This window comes from Petaurus breviceps, unplaced genomic scaffold, assembly GCF_028583685.1.
Source record: "Petaurus breviceps papuanus isolate PSGF00001 unplaced genomic scaffold, PetGlider_PUasm1.0 98, whole genome shotgun sequence".
NCBI lineage: Eukaryota > Metazoa > Chordata > Mammalia > Diprotodontia > Petauridae > Petaurus > Petaurus breviceps.
In genome coordinates, this window is record NW_027187460.1 from 22,023,474 (window position 1) to 22,045,770 (window position 22,297).

Consider the following 22,297-nt stretch of genomic DNA (forward strand, 5'->3'; position numbering starts at 1 on the left):
TGGAATTAATCTGGTTTGGAAAGAAAATCTACTGGTGCAGCTGTATTAGGGCAAGCAGAGATAATATACACAGTTGAAGTAGCAGAATCACAAAGAAAGAAGTCCAAATCCAGAATATATATTATATTTTTATATTCACAAGTACTTATTGATTAATCAGTTAACAAACTTTTTAAAGTTCCTGCTAAATGCCAGGCATTTCTTCTAGGCTCTGGGAATACAAAAGCAGTGAATAAAATAATCACTACTTAAAAGCTTAAATTCTAATAGGAGAGTACAGGTACTTATTAAGTATATACAGAATAAGTATAAAGTGAAAGTGCAAATTAATATGAAGTAGTTACAGATGAAAGTAGCTTGGGATGAAAGGTACCAACACATGGAGATGAAGAAAGATTTCATGTAGAAGATGGTGCTTGAGTTGCACTTGAAAGAAGAGAGGGATTTTATGAGACAGAGGTGCAGAGGCAGTACATTCCCTGCACTGGGGTTTATCTATTGCAAAGATAGAGATGGAGAAGGCCAATTTGACTGGAGCAGAGTAGAAGAGTGATGTGCATTCAGTTAGAAAGATATGTCATGGGGCAGCTAGGTGGCAAAGTGAATAGAGCACTGGCCCTGGAGTCAGGAGAACCTGAGTTCAAATGTGGCCTCAAGCACTTAACACTTACCAGTTGTGTGACCTTGGGCATGTCATTTAACCCCAATTGCCCTGCCTTTCCTCCTCCAAAAAGCAAAAAAAAACCCAAAATCTGTCAGGTTGTGAAGGGTTTTAAAAGCTAAGCAGAGGAGTTTAATATTTTATTCTAGAGGCAATAACCTCTAGAGTTGATTGGGTAGGGAAATGGCATGGTTAGTTACTGTGTATAAGGAAAATCATTTAACAGCAATGTGTAGGATGTTGGGGAGAGACTGCTATGCTTATTTTTTTGTATGGATGATTTAGCTGCATCTAGTATGAGCCCTGGGTAGCTAGGTGGTTCATTGGATAGAGTGGTTGGCCTGTAGTAAGAAATAATTCTTTTCCTGAATTCAGATCCAGCTTCAAGCACTTGCTAGTTATGTGATTCTGGGCAAGTCACTTAACCTTTTTGTCTCAGTTTCCTCTTCTATAAAAATGAACTGGAAAAAGAAATGGCAAACCGCTCCAGTGTCTTTACCAAGAAAACCCTAAATGGGTTCGCAAAGAATTGAACATGACTGAAAAACAACTAAACAGACATTAAGCATGAGCCCTAATATGTTGAAATTGCCTCTTTAAATGCATGAAGAATAAATCGGCAAAACAAGACAAACTTTTTCCAGAAATACTTATTTTCTCTTGATAAGTAAAAATAAACTTTGTTTATAACAAAGTTAATGACACCTAGAGGTTTGTCTGTCTCATATAAGCCTAAGTACAGACTTGCCCATTCCAGAGAAGAAACATTCATTCTATCTTTAGCTTTTTTTTTTTACTGTTGAAATGATGCTTAACAAATCATATGTAAAACTTTGAAAACTGTCTATATGTTGTCTAAAGATCTTTGTGATCTATTTAGAAGAACCTAGACCTTTATATCTTGCATTACAAGTGGATGAACAAATGAAGTTAAAGATGCTTATGCAGTTAAACATTATGTATGATAATGTTGTTGAAATATATGTTAAGGAAGATGTGTTACTTTGCAAGCCTGTTTGTAGCAATGCAATAGCAAGTGAAGTTTTCAGTGTAATTGATAGGTTTTCAAAAATGATATGATGTGAAGAAATTCTGTTGAATCTGCATTGATAGTATTTAGTGTCAATTTGAAACAGATCTACAAGAATTTTTTCCCTTGTGCATGCAATTTGAACCATATTGCATACCTCACAAACAAAAAATAATCTATTGAGAAAGAAGAGTAAATAATCTTCAAGCTGTTCCAAGAGTAGTGTTATAAAGCATTTTCCATTAAAAGAAAGACTGCACAATTGTATTTTTTTAATCTAACTTTTATCTATTTTGTTTTAAATTTTGAAGGCAATACAGCATCCAGCTGATGAGAAGTTGCAAGAGAAGGCATGGGGTGCAGTTATTCCACTAGTAGGCAAACTAAAGAAATTTTATGAATTTTCTCAGAGGTTAGGTAAGTTGAAAATACGGCAAATATATAAACAGCCTAAGATATTAAATGGAGTTCTTATAGTTGAAGTTGATAATTTCAGCTAAATTTTCATATTAAGGAATTTTAAATACATTGTACTCTCTCATCAACTCCACCTTTCTTTATTACTAGTTTTCTTGATTTGCACAGGAGCCCTGTTCTTAGTTCTTCTAACAAGGTTTAACCTTTATTGTTCTTACAAAGCTTAACCTTAATTGTATGGAAGCTAAAGAGGTTCTATTGTGGCAGGTTCATAGAATAATGTCACCCTTTTCTGCTAGATTATTATAGTTCTTCCATATATGGTAATTGGACTTTGTATAATTCTAGATTGTCTAAATTTTGTCAGAATCATTCCTGAGACTAGTCCAAGCATACTGGATTATGCCATAAATTGGGATCCTAAGGCTGAGACGTTTGTCTTGTCCTACATTATACAAAGGAACTGCCAGGGATTAGTGGGGGGTGGAAAGAAAATTCTTTTTGATTCCTCTCTCACATGTTGCTACTTCATCCTCCATTATGGCAAGATCAAATTATATTAATCTAATGAAGGTCAGAAAAGGTAAACTGGCATCAAATACATATCATGACACCATGAACTATTTTCTTTGAAATCCTTTTCTATTTGGAGACAGTTGATCATTTATTTTCTTGGATAATTTTAGAGATATAATTTTGAAGAACTATATAAATGGGAAAATAGAAAGATAAAAACGTTTAATACATTATGCACATTTCAGATGGTAGAAGCCATAATGAATATATTGAATACACATTGAGTATGAAATGCCATTTTAAAAATTATTTCAATTGAGAAGACTGGAGAATTACTACTTGTCTTTTATACTATAGAAGTTTATTTAAATATTGCATAAAATATAATAATAGTGAGGGTGGGAGATTAATGTAAATATTATCTTTTTGTCTGTACTAACAAAAATGGTAAAGTGATATTTCCCTGAGTTTTAAAGTATTGTCATTTTACATCATTTGCGCTTAAAATACAAATCTAATTCACATTGCATCTCCAGCATCTTCAGTCCACAAATCTGTGTTTACTAAGTCTTTGATTGCCATGTATCATCAAGTTCTAACTTCAGACATTTCCAAGCTCCTGTTGATACTATACTATTTTAAATTTTACTTAAGATGCCATTCAGACACAAAGTGTACTTTTAGATGCCTTCATTTTGGCATCTGGAGTCAATCATTGCATGATGAACTAAGCTTTATGGGAATCCATATTTCCTATTTGGAATTAAGAATTGCAGAGCTGCGTGTTGCTCTTAATAGGAGTCCCAGTGTGTTCAGATTCATCAGTTAAAATGATTATGAAGCAACTGTATTTGAAATGGACATTTCTAGCAGGCATAGGGCATTCTTTATTTGACTTTTGAAGTCATCTATCAGCTATGTCCCCTAAGAAATATTTCTAAGTCTCCTGGCCAGTGGTCAAGGACTGATATTCTTGGCTGTTAAATTTTGAAATATAGTTTGTAGGTTTTAATAGGAAACTTATTAATCAGTACACTATGAACTAAATGACTCCAGATTTTATTACTTTACAAAGTAGGTATCATTCAATAACAGCATTTTGTCCTGTATATTTCTGTAATTGCAATTTATTGATATGATTTGAATTAGTCATGGTGGTAAATTCTATAGTGCAAAACATGGTGTAGTTTATAGAGAGCTAACCTTGGAGTCAGGAAGACCTGTGTTCTAGTCCTGCCTCTGATGTATGTTGGCTGTGTGACCCTAGGCAAGTCATTTAACTTCTCAGTACTTAAGTCAACTTTCTAAAACTACAAATTGCAGAGAAAGTGCCCACTTGTATTAGTATCATTCCTTACTTAGAATGGCCTATACTAGTGAAATCACAGGTCTGGTCAAAAAAACAATAAATTCTTTATTTCCTTTTATCTCTGATCTAGTTAACTGATTTTAGGTCTTTGTTTAGATACATAGTAGTAAAGGTAAATCAGTATTTTGATACTTATTACTTAAGCTTGTAGAGGAAAGGGCTATGATATTTATTAACATAATATTCTAGAAGTATAACACTTTAAGTTAATTTACATATTTAAACATAACTCTTTATTCATGGAATACTTCAGAGTGAATCCATTTCTGAAGAGAAAAAAAATGTTGAAAAGAAAAGCTGTCTTTTCCTTACACTTTTGTAAGAAATTTTTTGCTAGTAATAGAAAAAGGTTACATTGTATATTGTCTAATAAGTTTATTATCTAAATCTTTCCATACCAGTATAAACAATTTCCTCATGAAAATATTTTGTAGAATTTATCTTGGAAAGCTTAAAATGCTTTAGGTTATGAGGTCAATTACTATATAAACTAAAATTTGTACATGTTTATTTCAATTTGCATAGATGCTACATATTTAAGAAAGAACTCAATATTTTGATCATATAAATACACAAAGTCCATGTTTTAGGTTTTTTTAAAAAGAATTACTTTGAAATAAGCTTCACTTTATGTAGATATATTTTAGTCAACATGTTTAATGTTTTCGTTGGGTTATTAAATGTATAGCACTTCAGAAGTTAAATTAACTCATTCTGTTTTTGAAATGTGGAAATGTTCCATTTCTGATTGAATTTTTTTAGATTGAAAGCAGCAATTTCTTATTTTATTATAAGATTAATACTTGACTTTTCATTTAAAAAAATTTTTACTCTTAATATTTTATCTTTACTGCTAAAATGTGTTTAAAAACTTGGGAGGGGGGAGAATTATTAAAACACTGTTGTGGATTACATTTGTAGTTGATAAATATCAAAGAAATACAAAGAACTTTCCATTTTTTAATTTCTTAAGAGTCAGCATTGAGAGGTCTTCTGGGAGCCTTGACAAGTACCCCATATTCTCCAACACAGCACCTAGAGCGAGAGCAGGCTCTTGCTAAACAGTTTGCAGAGATTCTTCATTTCACACTCCGATTTGATGAACTCAAGGTAGAATTTTTGCTTTTTGTGAATGTTGTTAAATTAATAGTTGTTTCATTAAAAGAAAAAAATCTGTAGGCTTGCACAAATAATTGCATTTTAAGGGGAATAATTTTATTCATTTTTGTCATGAATCTAGGACTTGGATGTAAAGGAAATTGTAAACAGACCCAATGAATCTAAATAAAAAATGAAGCTGGTAAAATCTTGGTGGTACTTCTGATAGAAATGTGTGACCACAGTTAAATCACACAGTTTTAACTTTATTTTCTTTTGTCATTTGCAAAATGGGCTGAATATATGAATGTATGGGTGTGTGTGTGTGTGTGTGTATACATACATGCATACACACACATACATATGGATAGATGGATTCTTTTCCATTTTTTTCATCCATGAGTGATTTCATTGCTGTAAGTAGCTTCCTGTGAGGAAACTCCTACCAATGTACTTCGGCAGCTATTTGGCAAGTTGTCTTAGGATGTTGTCTAGCCACTGAGAAGTTAATTTACTTGACTGGGGTCACACAGCTAGTGTTTTCAGAGAAAAGTTAAGAACCCAGATTTCCTGACTCAAGGCTACCTAACATAAGTTCCTTGTGATATTACAAACTTTGTCTTGCAAGCATTTAAGTACCTACCCGTGTTTCCCCGATAATAAGACACTGTCTTATTAAATTTTTGGACAGAAAACCACCAGAGGGCTTATTTTCAGGGGAGGGCTTATTTTAATGAACATTGACAGCAATTTTAATAAACAGGTAAATGTGAACAAAAAAATGTATCTTTATTCAATAATGAATTAAATAAAGAACAGGATGACGCGCTCACTGCTGCAGCTCTGATTGGATGCAGCTTGGAGCGCGGCGTGCGTTTCACCCGGGGGGGGGGGGGACAGTGCATACAGAGGGTACCGTAATGTAGCATGTAGCGCAGGGGATCACCTTCACTACAGTAGCAATCTCAATAGGGCATATTTTCGGGGGAGGGCTTATTTTAGAGGAATCTTACACAGTAAGGGAAGGGCTTATTTTCAGGATAGGTCTTATTATCGGGGAAACACGGTACTCTATTGGTTGTTGGAGAAACAAAAAACAAAATGGCTCCTGCTTTTAAAAAATTCATATTTTACTGTTGGGATATATCATAAACAGATAAATAGTACACACACACACAGTAAATTGGGGTGGTTGACTGGGGGGAGAAAGGAGATTAGCAACTTAAGAATTCAGAATAAGCCTCATCTAGGAGGTGGCACTTGAAAGAAGTTAAGGATTCTAAGAGTTGAAAGTGAGGAGATAGTATATTCCATTAATGAGGGAAAGACACCGAGATGAGGGATGGAGTGTCAGTTTTGAGGAACAGCAAGTGAACTATCTTGGTTGGAAAATAGAGTGCACAAAGAGAGATAATATTTAATAAATCTGAGTCAGTAGACTGGAATGAGATTGTATAAAGGTCTTTAAAAGACAGGAAATTGTATTGTATTCCAAAGGCATTTGGGAGCCATTGTAGCTTCCAGAGCAAGAAAGTGACATGATCAGATATATGCTTTATTAATATCAATTTGGCATTGTTTGGAGCATGGATTAGAGAGAGGTGACAGTCTAGATGTAGGAGGAATGATTAGGACATATTTCCTGTCATATAAAGTAATTTGATCGTAGGTTTAGGATCATAGATTTAGAACTGTGAAATAACTTAAAAGCGTAAAGTAGACAATAGCTCTAGAATTTAATACCTGGGTTCATATCTTCACCTGCCACACCCCAAACACATACTAGCTAATGTCTCAGGCTCAGTTTCATCTATCAAATGGTGTAGTTGTAGTACCGATTTTTCAAGGTTATTATAGTTTAAAAGGAGGGGGGCTCAGAAGGATAATAGAGGTAAAACATTTTGCACACTTTATAGTACCAGGTAAATAGCAGTTGTGTAGCACAAACCCCATTTATTTTCCATATTTGAAAACTAGTTGAAAGGTTAAATGATATACCCAAGGTCACACTGGGAGCAAGTAGCAAGTTCAAAACTTGATCCATTGACTCCAGATCCAGTGCTTTGTTAGCCATTGTGTCAAATTTCCTCCCTGTTACTGGAATAACTGGACTGGCACCTTGCTGACCCCTGTCCTAAGTCACCAAATTGCTACTATCTCAGTACTTTGTTACTCATGCAGAGTGGCTGTCTTCCTCCTATCAGAGAATGGTCTCAAGTCCCAGTTTGAGAGAGAGTCAGTTTATTTGGATTTAAATGTGCTAAGCTTAATAAGCCCATAAAATGTATTCATGGAACATCATTGTAATTCAAATTCAAATCCTTCTAAATTTTATTCAGTTGGTGGAGAGGGAAATCTGTTGTGCATATGTATTTGCTATCAAAAGATAAATCAGTTTTACAAAGGTTCTCAGTAATCTATGTAAAATTATGGGATAGTAGGGGATTAGAAGATTACCTAAATTTATGTTATTTTATGTATAAAGATTTTGGAGGGAGGAGAGGTGTTGAACTTAGATGGAATAAATTGCTTTTAGACAATATCACAAGTCATTTAGTAAATATACAATAAATCATTAAGTTAACACTTGCTATATGAATACTGTCATATCTACTTATTAATGTAACTCTGTATTCTAGATGACAAATCCTGCTATACAGAATGATTTCAGCTATTACAGAAGAACACTGAGTCGTATGAGGATCAATAATGTTCCAGTAAGTTCCTACTTGGAAAAGAGCATCAGAGGGACTATTTTTTTTTTTAAGTATGGCTTTTAATAGTGGTAGTAGTTATGAGCAGCAACAGCTGTGGTGAGAGGAAGGACACACTGAAAATATAGTCTGTTGTGTCTAGGACCAAATGTCCATCTACCATTCTTCTTGGCCCTAACATTTTGAAATTGTATTAATAGTACAGTAATAAAAATAATATGATTTTGTATTAATATAGTACTTCTGTTTTAAGAAACTTATTTCGTTTTGCCTGCTAAGAATTCTTATGAATTATGTAGAAAGAGATCAATAACAACATCTGTGTGGTACAGTTTTAGAACTTACTGCAACAGACCAACATGGGAAGGGAGAATGATACCAGTGGTGTTAAGGAAGAATAAGACTTTGCAGACTAGAGGCTCTCAGTTTACCTTCATTAGCTCTAATTTAGAAAATGACATGACATATGCTCTCCCTCTGACTGGTCACCAGTTTTTCATTTTAGTTCCTCTCCTATAGGAACTAAATAAAACTATTTTATATAATTAAAAGAATAAGGATGCACTGTAATTTGACTGTAACATTGTGATGCCATTTTTGGTCTGCTTTGAGAATGAAGGACAACCATTCAAGAACCAGACTGGATACAAAAATGATAATGTGACAGTTTTTCCTGTCAAGTTTATGTTTTGCTAAAGTACCAGGCATATATATGTTTAAATGTATCTTTCTTTGTGTGTATGTATGTACACTCATATATATATATATATATATATATATATATATATATATATATATATATGAGGACTTTGGGAGTGAGGGGGCAGAGAACCAGAGAGATTTATATTGTAGGGAGTATGAAAAGGAGATAAAGTGAGAAATAAAGGATTCCAAAGCAGCACTGAAGGTCTGGTATAAATTTATAACTAACCATCAAGCATTTATTAATGTTAAGTGCCTGCTATGTTCTAGGAACTCTGCTAGGTGCTAAAGATATAAAAGCAAGAATGAAACAGTCCCTGTCCAGAAGGTGCTTACTTTCTGTCAGAAAAGACAAAATGCACATAAATGAGTACATATAGAAAATGTACAAAAGAAATACAAGTGAACTTTGAGGGAGAAAGCTCTCTGAGTTGGAGAGATCAAGATTTCATGTAGAATGTGGTTCTTGAAGGAAACAAATGATTGTAAAAGGCAAAAAATGAAGACGGCATTCCAGGCATGGAGAACAGCCAGTGCAATGGCACAAAGGTGGAGATGAGTAATGTGCAAGAACACTAGTTTGGCTAGATTAGAGTCACAGGAAGGAAAGCAGTCTAAAATAAGGCTGGAAAGTGTTAAGGACTACTAAGGAATCCCCTGAAATTGTCTTTTTGAGTTGTCATATTTTCCAGAGCATTCAGGAGCCAAGCTAATAAATTTCTTTTCCAAAATACAGTTAAATAAATGTATGTTAATCTTTGATCAGTTTTAACCAGGTCAGCAAGTATAGTGATTTTCAACAAAATATTTTTTTTTTTTCAGAATTGATGAATGTACTCAGTCATGGTACATATTACTTTCTGTTCTAGAAGGAGGAAGGGAAGGTGAAGGATAAAGAAGAAGGTGGAGGATATTAAGGTGAAGGAAAGGACAGATAAAGGACAGGAGGTAGAAAGGAAAGTGAAGGATGGAGGAACAGGTGGAGGTAAGGGTAGAGGAGAGAGAAGGTAGAGAAGTAAGGATGAACAAGTCAAGGAGCAAAGGGGTTGAAGGACTCAACCTAAAGGAGGAGAGATGGTAATTAATTGGTAAGGTAAAGTATAAGTAGTTAGAAGAAGGGAAAAGAAGCTGAGTAACAACTCTGGAGTTGAGAAACCCCACTAGCAGTTTGTCACAGTAGTTTTCCAAGGGAGTTGCTAACAAGAAAGATAGCGACCAAAGATATGAAGTTTAGGTATATATACATACATATCTTGCCTGTTCCAGGAGATTGTTTTATGTCTTCTGAATGTAGTTTTCATGCTATAAGAATAGGCAAAGGGGCTAAAGGAGTACCTCTTTACTGTCTAAATTACCAGGAGAATGAAGTATTCCTTTTTATTTTATTTTTTTTAAAAGCAATCAGGGTTAAGTAACTTGCTCAAGGTTACACGGCCAGTTATTTCTGGGTGTGGTGCTGAGTATCTGAGGCCAGATTTGATCCAGGTCATCCCTACACTGGAGCCAGTGCTCTTACTCACTGAGCCACCTGGCCACCCCTAAGCAATTGGGGTTAAGTAATTTGCTCAAGGTTACATGGCCAGGTGTTTCTGGGTGGGTGCTAAGTGTCTGAGCCTGGATTTGATCCCTAGGTCATCCCCACACTGGGGCTGGTGCTCTTACTCGCTGTGCTACCTGGCTGCCCCGAAGTATTCCTTTTTAAAACCTGAAGAGCTTCAATATGACAGCAAAGAAAAAGAATCTTAAGAAGTAGAGGAGAACCCTGACCTATGTGAGCTGGTTGGAAGATAGGAGAAAGGGGATGAAAAAGGATCACTTGGAGCTCTGGAAATGTCTTTTGGAAGAGAAAGCAGCCCTCTTCCTCCTAATCAATAATGATGAGTATCTCTATGTGCTGTCAGAGGAGAGTTTATCCAGTAAGGAAATAGAGATGGATAAGTTGTGTTTGATTCTCCTCAAAGGTATATTGATCATCCCCCTATTTGACAAACTATTAGCAACAATAGAGGGGCATACTGTCTTACTGGATTATTTATCCAAGACATAACAAAGTCCTTCCTGTATTTGCCAAGTGGATTAACTGTTGGTCTGTCAAATGAATTGATTTCTAGGGATTTAATTGGGCACGAATGAAGTTTCCAGAAGGAATCTATAAAGCATCACAAAAATTTTCCATCTTGAGCAAAAACATAACAAAAGCTTAGGGGCACAGTTATTGATTCCATCATTCCTGTCCATTAAAGACAAGAAATCCAAAAAGGATGTGAAAAGCTGACAAGATATTCTGAGAACAGAATTTGAATTTATGGACCTCTTTTTAAAGTGTAGACCAGAAATGGAATACCCCCAGTAAGAGTCGATTAGAACATTTTCTTAGAATCTTGCAAATCTAATCAGGAAGTATGGAAAGGAAAGTATGAATAGAAGTATGGAGAAAGCTGCCTATGTATATCTACCAAAGTAGATAATATAGAGCATAGGCATTTAGAAACAATAGAAGTAGAAGCACCCAGAAATTTATGGGCAAAATAAATCAAGAAAGAAACCAATAATAACAACTCATGACCTCATGTGACTAAAGTATCAAGGATGAGTAACAAGCAAAATGAAGTAGAGGTCCTATTACAAGGGGCCAAATATGACTACACAGGTATCACTGAAACTTGGTAGGATGAGCTACAAACAGATGGACACAAACAGAAGATGGAAGCAAATGTAGGCGATAGACGAATACATTCCTGTAAGAATAGTGTCTGGAGCAATCAGCCTGGGAGGAGCTGAAAGTGTAAAATATGTCTAACAAGAAGAATTTGTCTAGTTTTGTTGGAGGAAAGAGAAAGATCCAAAAAAACTAACAATTGTGATTACTAACCCACTATCAGTAATCATGGTAGAGGTAGTATAAGATTGGAAAGACAAAAGTCCTTATTTTCCTTATATAAACGGAAGAGAATGAAGTCTGTAACCATGAGCTAGTCAGCTTTTCTATTTCTTGTATAAAATCTAGGGTTGAGCATCTAGAAAAAAGAAACTGAGTTCGAAGATTCAAACACACTATGACAGATTAACATCATTTATTTTTTTATCACAGGGTTACTAGACTGATAGGTCAGGGAAAGGCTGCAGATAATTTTTTTTCTCATAAGTGTAAAAAAAATATATATATTTTGGTGTGGGCTAGTTTTGGAACTCACTAATTTAAAACGTAGTCGTTAAGTTGTCAGTTTGAAAGGGGTTTTTGAAGAATGTGTTCTGTTTATCAGTGCTTAGTTGCCCCTGTGCGATTTAATACTTTTTCATTAGTTTGAACAAAGTTCAGAGTCACAAAGCTGGTAACATATTTGATGACAGAGTCAGAATCTGAAAGAATCCTGGCAGGTTAGAGAACATTGGGTCAAATATAAAGATTAAATTTAAGAGAAATAAATGTGTAAAGTTTTACATTTTGATTCAAAATAATTACCTTCATAAATACAAAATAAGAGAGTCAACAAGCATTTATTCAGCATTTGAGCAGTTTATTCACATTTGCTATGTACCATGAAATATGCTAAGCACTGGGAATACAAATAAAAGTGTAGAGAATGACAATTTCTGCCCTCAGGGAGCTTATATTATAATGGGGGGGCCCAAAATAAGGAACTGGAAGTGGGGGGTGGGTAGTAGAGAAAGTTTTGTAGAGATGAATGAATGGACCATGTAGCAAGTGAGTAGAGAGAGTTCAGAGGTGGAGTGAGCTTCCAGGGAAACATGGCTAGAGTCGGAAATTCATCTAAAAAAAAAAAAGTTTTTAGTGAACTTAAAGATCATCATGAATCAGTAGTGTGATGTATCAGGCAGGAAAGTTTAATACAATTTTAGGTTGCATTAAGGTTTGTTGTTTTTAACTTGGAAAAGTGACAGTTCCATTAGAACCTACTGGTGGTTAGACCATATCAAGAGTATTGTGTTCTGTTCTGGGAGCCACATTTTAGGAAACACTTAAAGGTTTTCCACAGGAGTCCAACCAAGAGGATCAAATGTAAAAGATTTTGAATTCTTGCCATATGAACCTCCTTAGTCGGTTCCCCCACACTGGATGTTTGCAAGCAAAAGTTGTGGAGTTGTCGTTGTCTTGTTCATTTAAGACTAGATAGCTTCCAAGGTTTCTTCCTTCTCAGTTTACAAGTTCAGTCAAATGATTTTCTTTCTTTACACAGGCAGAAGGAGAAAATGAAGTAAATAATGAATTGGCAAACCGCATGTCTTTATTTTATGCTGAGGCAACCCCAATGTTGAAAACCTTAAGTGATGCCACAACAAAATTTGTATCAGAGGTAAGTGTATTGTGTCAAGTAGTTATTCACCACCCCACCTCCACTCCCCTAACCCCCTGAAATTTATATTTGGTTGTTCTTCCCTGGTACAGTGGGAAAAGTAGAGACCTAATTCCTAGATATTCCATGTGTATTTGTGCAAATTATTCCACTTTGGTCCTCACATGTCTTACCCGCAAAATAAAGTGCTAGTTGTATTAGATTCAGCTCTCAAATTCAGTACCCTTCTCATTCTATTACTTCCACTCTAGTACAGTACTATTCACCTAGACTTTTAGTAGGGTCCTAATTTTCCTGGCTTTCTTTAAGTCCAAACTAAAATCCCATCTCCTACAGGATACTATTGACTGATTGATTTTAAGGCATTCTTCTCCTCATTGGCTTTTTGAGTGGAGGAAAAATTGGGAAGAGAAATGAGAAAGATGCAAGAAAATTATGAAGTGAGAGTCAACAATCTGACTGAAGAAAATAACACCTTAAAAATAGACTAACTCAAATGGCAAAAGAGGCTCAAATGAGAATAGTTGAAGGCTGTGTGTGTATACATACACATCTATCTATATATATATATATCTATATAGGAGGGTATGTAGGTGTATGAATACATATGTGAATGTGTGTATATTTGTACAGGTATACATAGATAGAGGGCACAGGACCAATTTAATAGGAAGGGATGATACTTAAAAGGTGAAATTAAGAGATGAGAGAGGAATATAATGAGAAGAGATGGGGAGAGACAGAATGGGGTAAACTATCTCATATAGAAGAGGTAAGGGAAAATGGTTACAAAGGAGGGGAAGAACAGGAAGGCAAAAAGGAATGGGTCAACCTTATTCTCATTGAATTTGGCTTAGGGTGGGAATGACATACACACTAAATAGGGTATCTCACCCTATAGGAGAGTAGGGGGGAAGGGAAGGAGAGAGGGGATGATGTTTATTGAATTGGATTGGTAGTTTTTTGTTTTTCTTTCATTATTCCTTTTCTGTCAGAATTCATAGATTCCTTGAAATCAGGACCCCCAATATAATTTATCTGTGTTTTTTCCCCAGGATGCAGCACAGTGTCTTGAACATAGTAATCACTTGGTACATAGTTGTTGAATATTCAGTCAACTTGAAAAAAGTTTTAAACTCTTAAGAGTTTTGTTTTGGGTTTGCATATTTTCACAACTTTTTCTTCATTTTCCAAACTATTTTGCAGAATAAAAATTTACCAATAGAAAATACCACAGATTGTTTAAGCACCATGGCTAGTGTTTGCAGAGTCATGCTTGAAACACCGTAAGTATTGGTTAGTGACTAACAACTAGTCATCCCCTCCCCCCATAATAAGAATACTATGATGATTCATATTTTATAAGCTACAGAGGGCATACATATCTTCAGAAGAAAGAATTTAACCATAATCACCTCAAATGTCAAAATAATGTTAATTAAAATAATTTATAGTTTTAAGAAATTTCTTTGTAACTGAAAATAATATATGGTTAAGTTTACAGGTTCTACTGTGATTAATCAGACAATTTAAATATTTAAAATTATTTTTCTGACATGATTCTTATGCTTTCTACCCTTTCACTGTCTTATGGCTTCCCTCATTGTCAAAGGGGTCTTTTGTTTCTCTTGATTCTCATTCTTTCAATCTTTATTCCTTGACTGGAAGACTAAATTCCCCTCCTGTTGTCTCCTCATTTTTAAGGCCATGACTGCATTTCTTTGGTGTTTCAAGAACCCACTTGGGTCCCATGTTAAGAAGTTTGTGATATTAATTGGTACATTTCATTAAGATTTACTATTCATTGATAAACATAATTGTATGAAGCTTGGCGGACTATTTACGAGTTTGTCTGTGATCAGAGCTTAATAATTCAACTTCGTGGGGCGGTGGAAGGTGAGGTGCTGATTATGAAAGTTCCTAAACAGTATGTAATTATGGCCATACTCCCCTCTCTTTGGTAATCATCAAAACCTTTCAGATTGGGGAGGTAAGACCACGTAAAGACTAGGTAAGGCATTTACCTCTACTTTAAAGTATTTGTCTTGTGCTTCATCCTCTCATATCTCTTCTGGTATTCTAGGGAATATAGAAGCAGGTTTACAAATGAAGAGACAGTATCATTTTGTCTGAGAGTAATGGTGGGTGTCATTATACTCTATGACCATGTACATCCAGTGGGAGCATTTGCCAAAACATCAAAAATTGATGTAAGTTATATTTCATTTTAACATCAAGTAATATTCTCCTGAATACATAATTTTCTTTTTTTTTCTTTTTGGAGGGGGTAAGGCAGGGCAGTTGGGGTTAAGTGACTTGCCCAAGGTCACACAGCTAGTAAGTGTTAAGTGTCTGAAGTCAGATTTGAACTCAGGTCCTCCTGACTCCAGGGCCAGTGCTCTATTTACTGTGCCACTTAGCTGCGCTGAATACATGATGTTCCTAATGTTCAAGAATAATTGCTACTGAGAATTTTGCCGTTTCTTTTAAAATTGTAGTCTTGAGGTTTTGGTATTTTGTTTTGTTTGTTTCTTAGAGTTGTATGTTTGGTGATTTTAATAGGATTCAAAATGTGTGATTTGTTGTATGACTTGTAACTAGTCCTTCATTTTTTCATTTTGTTCAGTAACAGAGTGATTTCATTTTAGGATGTTGAGTTGTGGTGTGTTTCATTTAAATTACTGCCCTGGTAGGGAAATGTATTCACAGTGACTATTCTAGCTATTTGGTTTAAAAAAAAACCCAACTAAATAACTACAAGAAACAATTCTCTCAGTCTCAAGTATAATCTCTAATACTTTGGGGTCATTGCAAAATATAAAGGTACCTAAGATTTTAAAATTTAACTGAGATGTCTGTGGTGGAAAATTTATTCACCCTATACTGTTCATACTAGTGAAAACTTTTTTTTTTTTTGCCTTTTTTGAGGGCAGTTGTGGTTAAGTAACTTGCCCAAGATTACATGGCTCTTTTTTTTGTGTGGGTGTTAAGTGTCTGAGGCTGGAACCAAACTCAGGTCCAGGGCCAGCGTTTTATTACTGCGTCACCTAACTGCCCCAACATTTGATTTTTTTCACAGACATTTTCCCCACATCAGTTTTACTGATTACATATAAATTTGTAATGTTTATGTATTCAGTTTGCACTCTAAAAATATGGACTTTTTACTCTGTTAGGTAGCTTGATGTGGTGGAAAGAGACCCGAGCACTGTTCTTGTACTTGAACAAGTCTTATAACTTCTCATATAGTCTAACAGGGAATCATAATGTTTGCATTGATCTGTCATACAGAGGTAGCAGGGAAGCTTCATATTATGTTGTTTTGCAAGTTTTCTTGAACTATTTTCTTTCAGATATATGTACTGTCCCCACCTAGTTTGTAAATACTTTGAAGACAGGGAGCTTGTCCTTCCTTTTCTTCTGTTTATTATCGTTTGGCACACTAGAGGTTTTGTGAGGATCCTATTTTTATTGACTCCAAAAGAGAATTGTGAAGCTAGATAGATTTTTCTTGTCGAATCTAACTGAAAAATTGTTTTCAATGTTACAAAGTCATATCTTATCGTTACTTTGGTATTTGTGATGCTAGTTTTTTCTGACTACATAGTAACAATTTGGAAAATTCTTACGTTTAAAAAAATGCCAATTTAAAATAACCGTCTTTTTTCCTTCCTAGATGAAAGGTTGTATCAAAGTCCTAAAGGACCAGCCTCCTAATAGTGTAGAAGGCCTTCTAAATGCTCTCAGGTATTTCTCTTTTCAGTTTGTTTGTAAATATGTAACATAATAGAAGTTACTAGTGTGACTGTCACTGGAATTTCAATATTTAGGTTAGGAAACAATGAAAATTTTAAAATTTATATAATAATAGTAACTTGGTTTCACAGGAATTTTTTCCATTCTGAGTTATGTATGTTTGACAGTTGCACTCACTTTATTTTAATATTCACCATGTACCTACAACTAAATTCAACAGGTCATTGAGTGCTTTTGGCAGATCTTTGGATTGTACTTGCTGCTTTCTCTTTGGAGAAGATTTGGCTTTCTTTTTTTGTGGCCCTTGGAGTTAAGGGGAAGTAAATGACTTCCCTTATCATAACGTTCTTCTAGACTGAAACTAATATAGTTGAATTAGATATATTTTCTCAGGATGAAATAACTGATTTGTTTTCTTAAAACTGAGGCATATTTATGATCTTAAGGGACCTCTTTAACTTTTTTTTTTGTCTTTTTGGCGAGGCAAACAGGGTGAAGTGACTTACCCAGTGTCACACAGCTAGTAAGTGTCAAGTACCTGAGGTCAAATTTGAACTCATGTCCTCCTGACTCCAGGGCCAGTGTTTTATCCACTGCACCACCTAGCTGTCCCCTCTTTAACTTTAAAACATCTAAGTGGCAAGGGAAGGGAATAATCTTATGTACCAGGCATTATGATAACTTTTACAAATAATATATCATTTGATCCTCACAACAAAATGACAATTATCCCCGTTTTAAAGTTGAGGAAGCTGAGGAAGAGATTAATGACTTGCTCAGGGTCACATAGCTAGTAAGAGTTTGAGACAAGATTTCAACTTTGGTCTTCTAATTCCATGAAAAAGAAATTGATTTATTTTGAAATTCATTTTAGTTGGTTAACAGCAGAAGATCATCCAGTGTGAGGTTGTTCATGGTTGCAGCCTTAAATGCATCATAAAGCCAAATTGCCTAAGAGTTTTGTGGAGAAAAACTCATACTCATAGACACCACCTTTTCACCACAAGATGGCGATCTGCATTGTTAAAATGAAATGTTGCCTAAGACTATTTAGCTAGAAATAAGTGATTTAAGAAAATGGAAAGCAGGGTGTCATTGAGTGGCCCTATTAGCAGAATGTAAAGCAGCAGAAAGTAGGGACTACATAGATAAAGGAGATTATTTAGATTTAAGGATCGAATACTTTGAATTCAAACTTTAAGATTTATTAAAGAAATCAATTTTAGTCATATTACTTTTGAATCACTTAATCACTTGAAGTATAATTCTTAGAGAACTGTATCTCCAATTATGTATTGGGAATTCAGTAGAAAAACAATACAAATTTTATAAGTGACTTTTATTTTTATGTTATTTCTTTTTCAGATGTACTGCCAGTATGTGCGTGCTATGTAGACACTATAGGGAGTATTACAAGTCATTTAGTACACTAGGGTTCCAGTTTTATAAAATATGTTAGTTCCCTGTGTCTTTAGGGCAAATTAATTCTGCCATTAAAGTGCTGCATTTCACTGCAAAGAATAACTTAGTTGTGTTTACTTTATTTTTTTCTGAGGGCTAAACAGCCGAAGAAAGGAAATTAGAATGTATCAAAAATGTAGAAACATAAGTAAAAGCCTGGCTAAAATAGATTTGTCTACTGATATGTTCATTTGTCCCTGACTTTCTATATTATCTCGCATCTATAGTATTTCAGATTCAAAACATACAATTAAGAAAAGGCAACAAATTATAGCTACATTATCTAGATGGATTAACTGAATGAGCCACTTGCATAAAATTATTTGGTAGAAGAGTGCTAAAATTGGGTATTGAGGTTCAGTGTTAGATAATGTTGCTACCTTTCTCTGCTAAGTTTAAAACTAAAGGTGACTGTATTTTCTTTAATAAAAAGTAATAGATTTTTTACCTTCAAATAATATGGTCTTGTTTTGTTACATGGATATACTGAATGTGTCCCTTACCTAAACTTACTCTGATGCCTCTAAAGTCTTGATAGAAGTTAATGGCCACAAATCACACATGAAAGGAACATGTGTTATAGCTAGAAGAGTGTTTATAACTGTAAATCAGAGTGTATTCAAATAAGTTATGTGTTCTGCTTTTAAAGATTCACTAGCCACATTATTTGACTAATTCTGAAGTACAAATATGGAAATTTTGAAACCATAAACTAAAAAAAAATTGAATTTTTTTCCATTTATTTTTGTAGCTTAAAGAGTATCTTGTTAGCTGTATGTGCTCATCTTTGCATTGTTTAGACTATGATCAAGGATTTACCTTGGTTAATTATACCAGTTTAAATTGTGGGTCATATTTCAGTAGTGCCTGTATGTATGATTAGGCATAGTTTATTACTTCTCCAGTTAGCCTCCTTGATTTTTTAAATGAAAATTATGTAGAGGTAGCCTAAAAGGAATTCAGTATATACCCAAAGTGACAGTGATATAAACAGCTATACTCTGCTTTTTGTAGTTGGCCTATTTCTAAAAATGTGTCTAAACCGGATGTGTGAAAAGAAAATAATATTTTAAATTCTCTAAAAAAGCAAGCATTATGTGATAATTACTGTTAAATTAGCTGTTTGTTATTCCTGAATTTTCATTTGTTAGGTTGGTTTAGAACAAAGAACATTGATACATGGAAATGTTTCTGATACTGAGAGAATTTAAACAATTCATAGAATAATTTTGAGGTAAGAGGGAGAAAAGTTAGTGACAATATAGGAGTAATTTGCTTGTAATTTGTAAGTGGATAGAGAACTAGCCTTGGAGTCAGGAAGATCTGGGTTATCCCTAGGCAAGGCATTTAATTTCTTAGTACATTTGGTTAACTCTTTAGCACTCACTAGTTAATTTTCATTAATATAGGATGTTTTTGTTTTTTAACCTGGAATATAGGTACAATCAAAAAACAATATTAAACTGATTTATTTTTGGGTGAAAAGTCATTATGTAGTTTTTTACTTCTATAATTTAATTAGGAAAGAGACTGATAAGTTCAATAGATTGCTGACTTGAAGAAAAGTTTATTGTTTATTCTTATTTTCACTTTATTAATATCAAGAAAGATTTATTTCAGTGAGTTAATGCAACTAAATAAATTTACTGTTAAGGTCTTTAGTAAATGTAGAGTTAATGCTGGAGATATGCTTAGGTCCTCTGTGTATAATACATTTGGAAACAAACATAAATAATCATTCTTTTCTGAAATTGATTAACTTATATTTTTTAGGTACACGACAAAACATTTGAATGATGAGACTACCTCCAAGCAAATTAAATCCATGCTGCAATAACAGTTTCCTGGAATTAGCACCTGCTGTAGAAAGATGACAGTATTCTGCAATGACTGAGATGCACAGTTTTTTAGTGATTGCAATTACTCTCTCATTCATTCTTGCTTTTTCTTTCTTTTTTCCTCTTCCCCCTTTTTAAATCATGTTCTTGTTTTTAAGACTTCTTTTCTGTGCCAAAATGAATAAAGTTATAAACTTTGAAGGGATGTTTTCCTTTCAACATGGCCATTTAAGGCAGCTAATTATGAATTGCATTTGAATCTCTACTGAGAAAAATTCTGTGACTTGAACTAAATATTTTTAAACGTGGATTTTTTTGGGAAAACTAATATTTAATATTGCTTCTTCTGCATGGCAAAACTGCCTATTTCTGCTATTTAAAAACCCTCAATGACTTCATTTTTCTATTGCCGCTTTTTTCATGTGCAACCAAGATGAGGATGTTTAAATTAACTGTGTTGTACAAAATGGTACCCAACACAAAGGTTTTTTTTTAATTAGTAAAACTGGTTTGTTTAAAGTTTTACATTTGCATTTTGACTCTTTTTTTTTTGTAAGGATGTATGTTGTGTGTTTAACCTTTATTAACTAACGTTAAAACTGTGATGTGTGCGTAGAAAAAATACGTATGCATGTTCATGTTTAAAGAATGGCTGTTGATGATAAAATAAAAATCAGCTTTCATTTTTCTAAGTGTGTCTTGTTTTACTGAGTCAGCTCTGGAGGAAGATCTGAGAGGCTCTCAGCTCTTGAGGACTTGAGTAACCTCATATTTCCACTTGTTCCTGTTGCAGAATGTGCAGCAAATGGGAGAAGGGAATTCCCACTTCCCCAAACCCATCAACAATAGTGTTTTGTGGCAGAAGTGCATGACCATAGGAAAAACATAGATGCAGCCTGAGAGATGATTTTAAGGACATCGATTTATAGTACTTTTGGTTTAAATGAGAGGTCATGAGAGAAGGAGAAGAGCCAAAGACTTGAACCAAATAAGTAAATGATTTGGAGGTGTTTGGCCTAGTGAAGTAGGTCAGAGGTAGAATTGGGGGATGAATAATTTTGGAGAAATTGAGGAAAATTTGAAGAACAGTCTTTAGATCCAGATTCTGTTTTGGGTTGAGGAGCAGGATAAAGAAAATAAGGCTATAATGTGATCAAAGAGCATTAAGCCTAGAAGACCCATTAAGAAAAAGGAGAACTTAATTGACATGACAAGTTAGAAAAGGTAATTGGAACAATTTGTGGAAAAGGCAATTTGAAAGGATCTGTGAATAACATAAACTGGTAGGGGTGGGGCTAGAGTTGGTAAGACTAATTAAAGGAAGTTGAGTGAGGTTAAGTTATTATAAAACGATAATTAACTGTAAAAATTTTACATTGGTCATAGGGTTGAGATATAAATATAAATAGCTCAAAATCAGTCTGAAAACCCTAACCTTAATGAAAATTAAGAGTAATTGTTCTGTATTTTCAAGTTTGTATATTTATGTATTTCTGCTACAATTAAATGGCTATTAGCTGTGTTCCAGGTATAGGCTGATTTCCCTTTTATTTATTTAGGCTTTTTGGAGGGCAGTTGGGGTTAAGTGACTTGCCCAAGGTCACATGGCTAGTAAGTGTTACGTGTCTGAGGCCTGATTTCAACTCAGGTCCTCCTGACTCCAGGGCCGGTGCTCTATTCAATGTGCCACCTAGCGCCCAGGCTGATTTCCCTTTTAAAGAAGGAAGTGAAGAGACTTAAGGAAAACCACTTTTGTTTACAGGGTAGAATAAAGTGATCGTAAAGGTGGGAAAGCTTCAATGGGAAAAAAGGGATTTGAAGTGGAAGGAGGGAGACAACCTCTTGTCAGGATCTTGGAAAGTGGGAAATGTTAGCTTGAGGAGAAAGCAAGAAAAAAGTGAACTTATTCTTGTGGTGAAGATCAAGAGATATTGACTTGAAAATAATACATTTAGGTGGATTCAGAACTGGCCAGGTGGCTGAACTTAAAAGAGTAAGTTGTTAATGTTTTCAATATCAACTTGGTAGGAGGTCTCCAGTGGAATATCCCAAGGATTGTCACTTGGCTTTTACAATTTAATATCCCTTATTGAATTTAGGATAAGTACATAAATGGCATGCCCATCAGATCTGCAAATGACATAAAAACTGGAAAGAATAGTTAATATCTTGTGTATTGGAGTTAAGATTCAAAAAGATCTTGACAAACCAGAACATTTGCCTGACTCTCAGGAGGTTTAAGTGTACCATGACTGAGAGCCTAGATCTGGGTATCTGCCCTTATCTGTAATGATAATTGCTTGGCAGAGTCTTAGGGACTGAATGGAAGGAGTGATGGAATCCCGATAAAGCTGCTCCCAGCCCCATTATTCTAACTTCCTTATGGGTCTCACTGAACAGCAAGCATGCTTTGACCACC

At 34.6% G+C, this 22,297-nt stretch overlaps 1 protein-coding gene across 7 annotated transcripts in view; it reads left to right on the forward strand.

Annotated features, from left to right (window-relative positions):
• CYRIB (CYFIP related Rac1 interactor B) overlaps window positions 1–20,570 on the forward strand; it is a 191,856-nt gene extending 171,286 nt beyond the window's left edge. For all 7 annotated transcript variants that reach the window (XM_069081129.1, XM_069081125.1, XM_069081123.1 and 4 more), the window contains 8 exons: window positions 2,003–2,108; window positions 4,967–5,103; window positions 7,731–7,808; window positions 12,707–12,823; window positions 14,030–14,109; window positions 14,907–15,033; window positions 16,500–16,570; window positions 19,814–20,570. In XM_069081129.1, the coding sequence (XP_068937230.1) occupies window positions 2,003–2,108; window positions 4,967–5,103; window positions 7,731–7,808; window positions 12,707–12,823; window positions 14,030–14,109; window positions 14,907–15,033; window positions 16,500–16,570; window positions 19,814–19,877 (780 nt within the window). In that variant the 3' untranslated portion in view covers window positions 19,878–20,570. The remainder of the gene's footprint in view (window positions 1–2,002; window positions 2,109–4,966; window positions 5,104–7,730; window positions 7,809–12,706; window positions 12,824–14,029; window positions 14,110–14,906; window positions 15,034–16,499; window positions 16,571–19,813) is intronic.
• The last annotated feature ends 1,727 nt before the right edge of the window (window positions 20,571–22,297 follow it).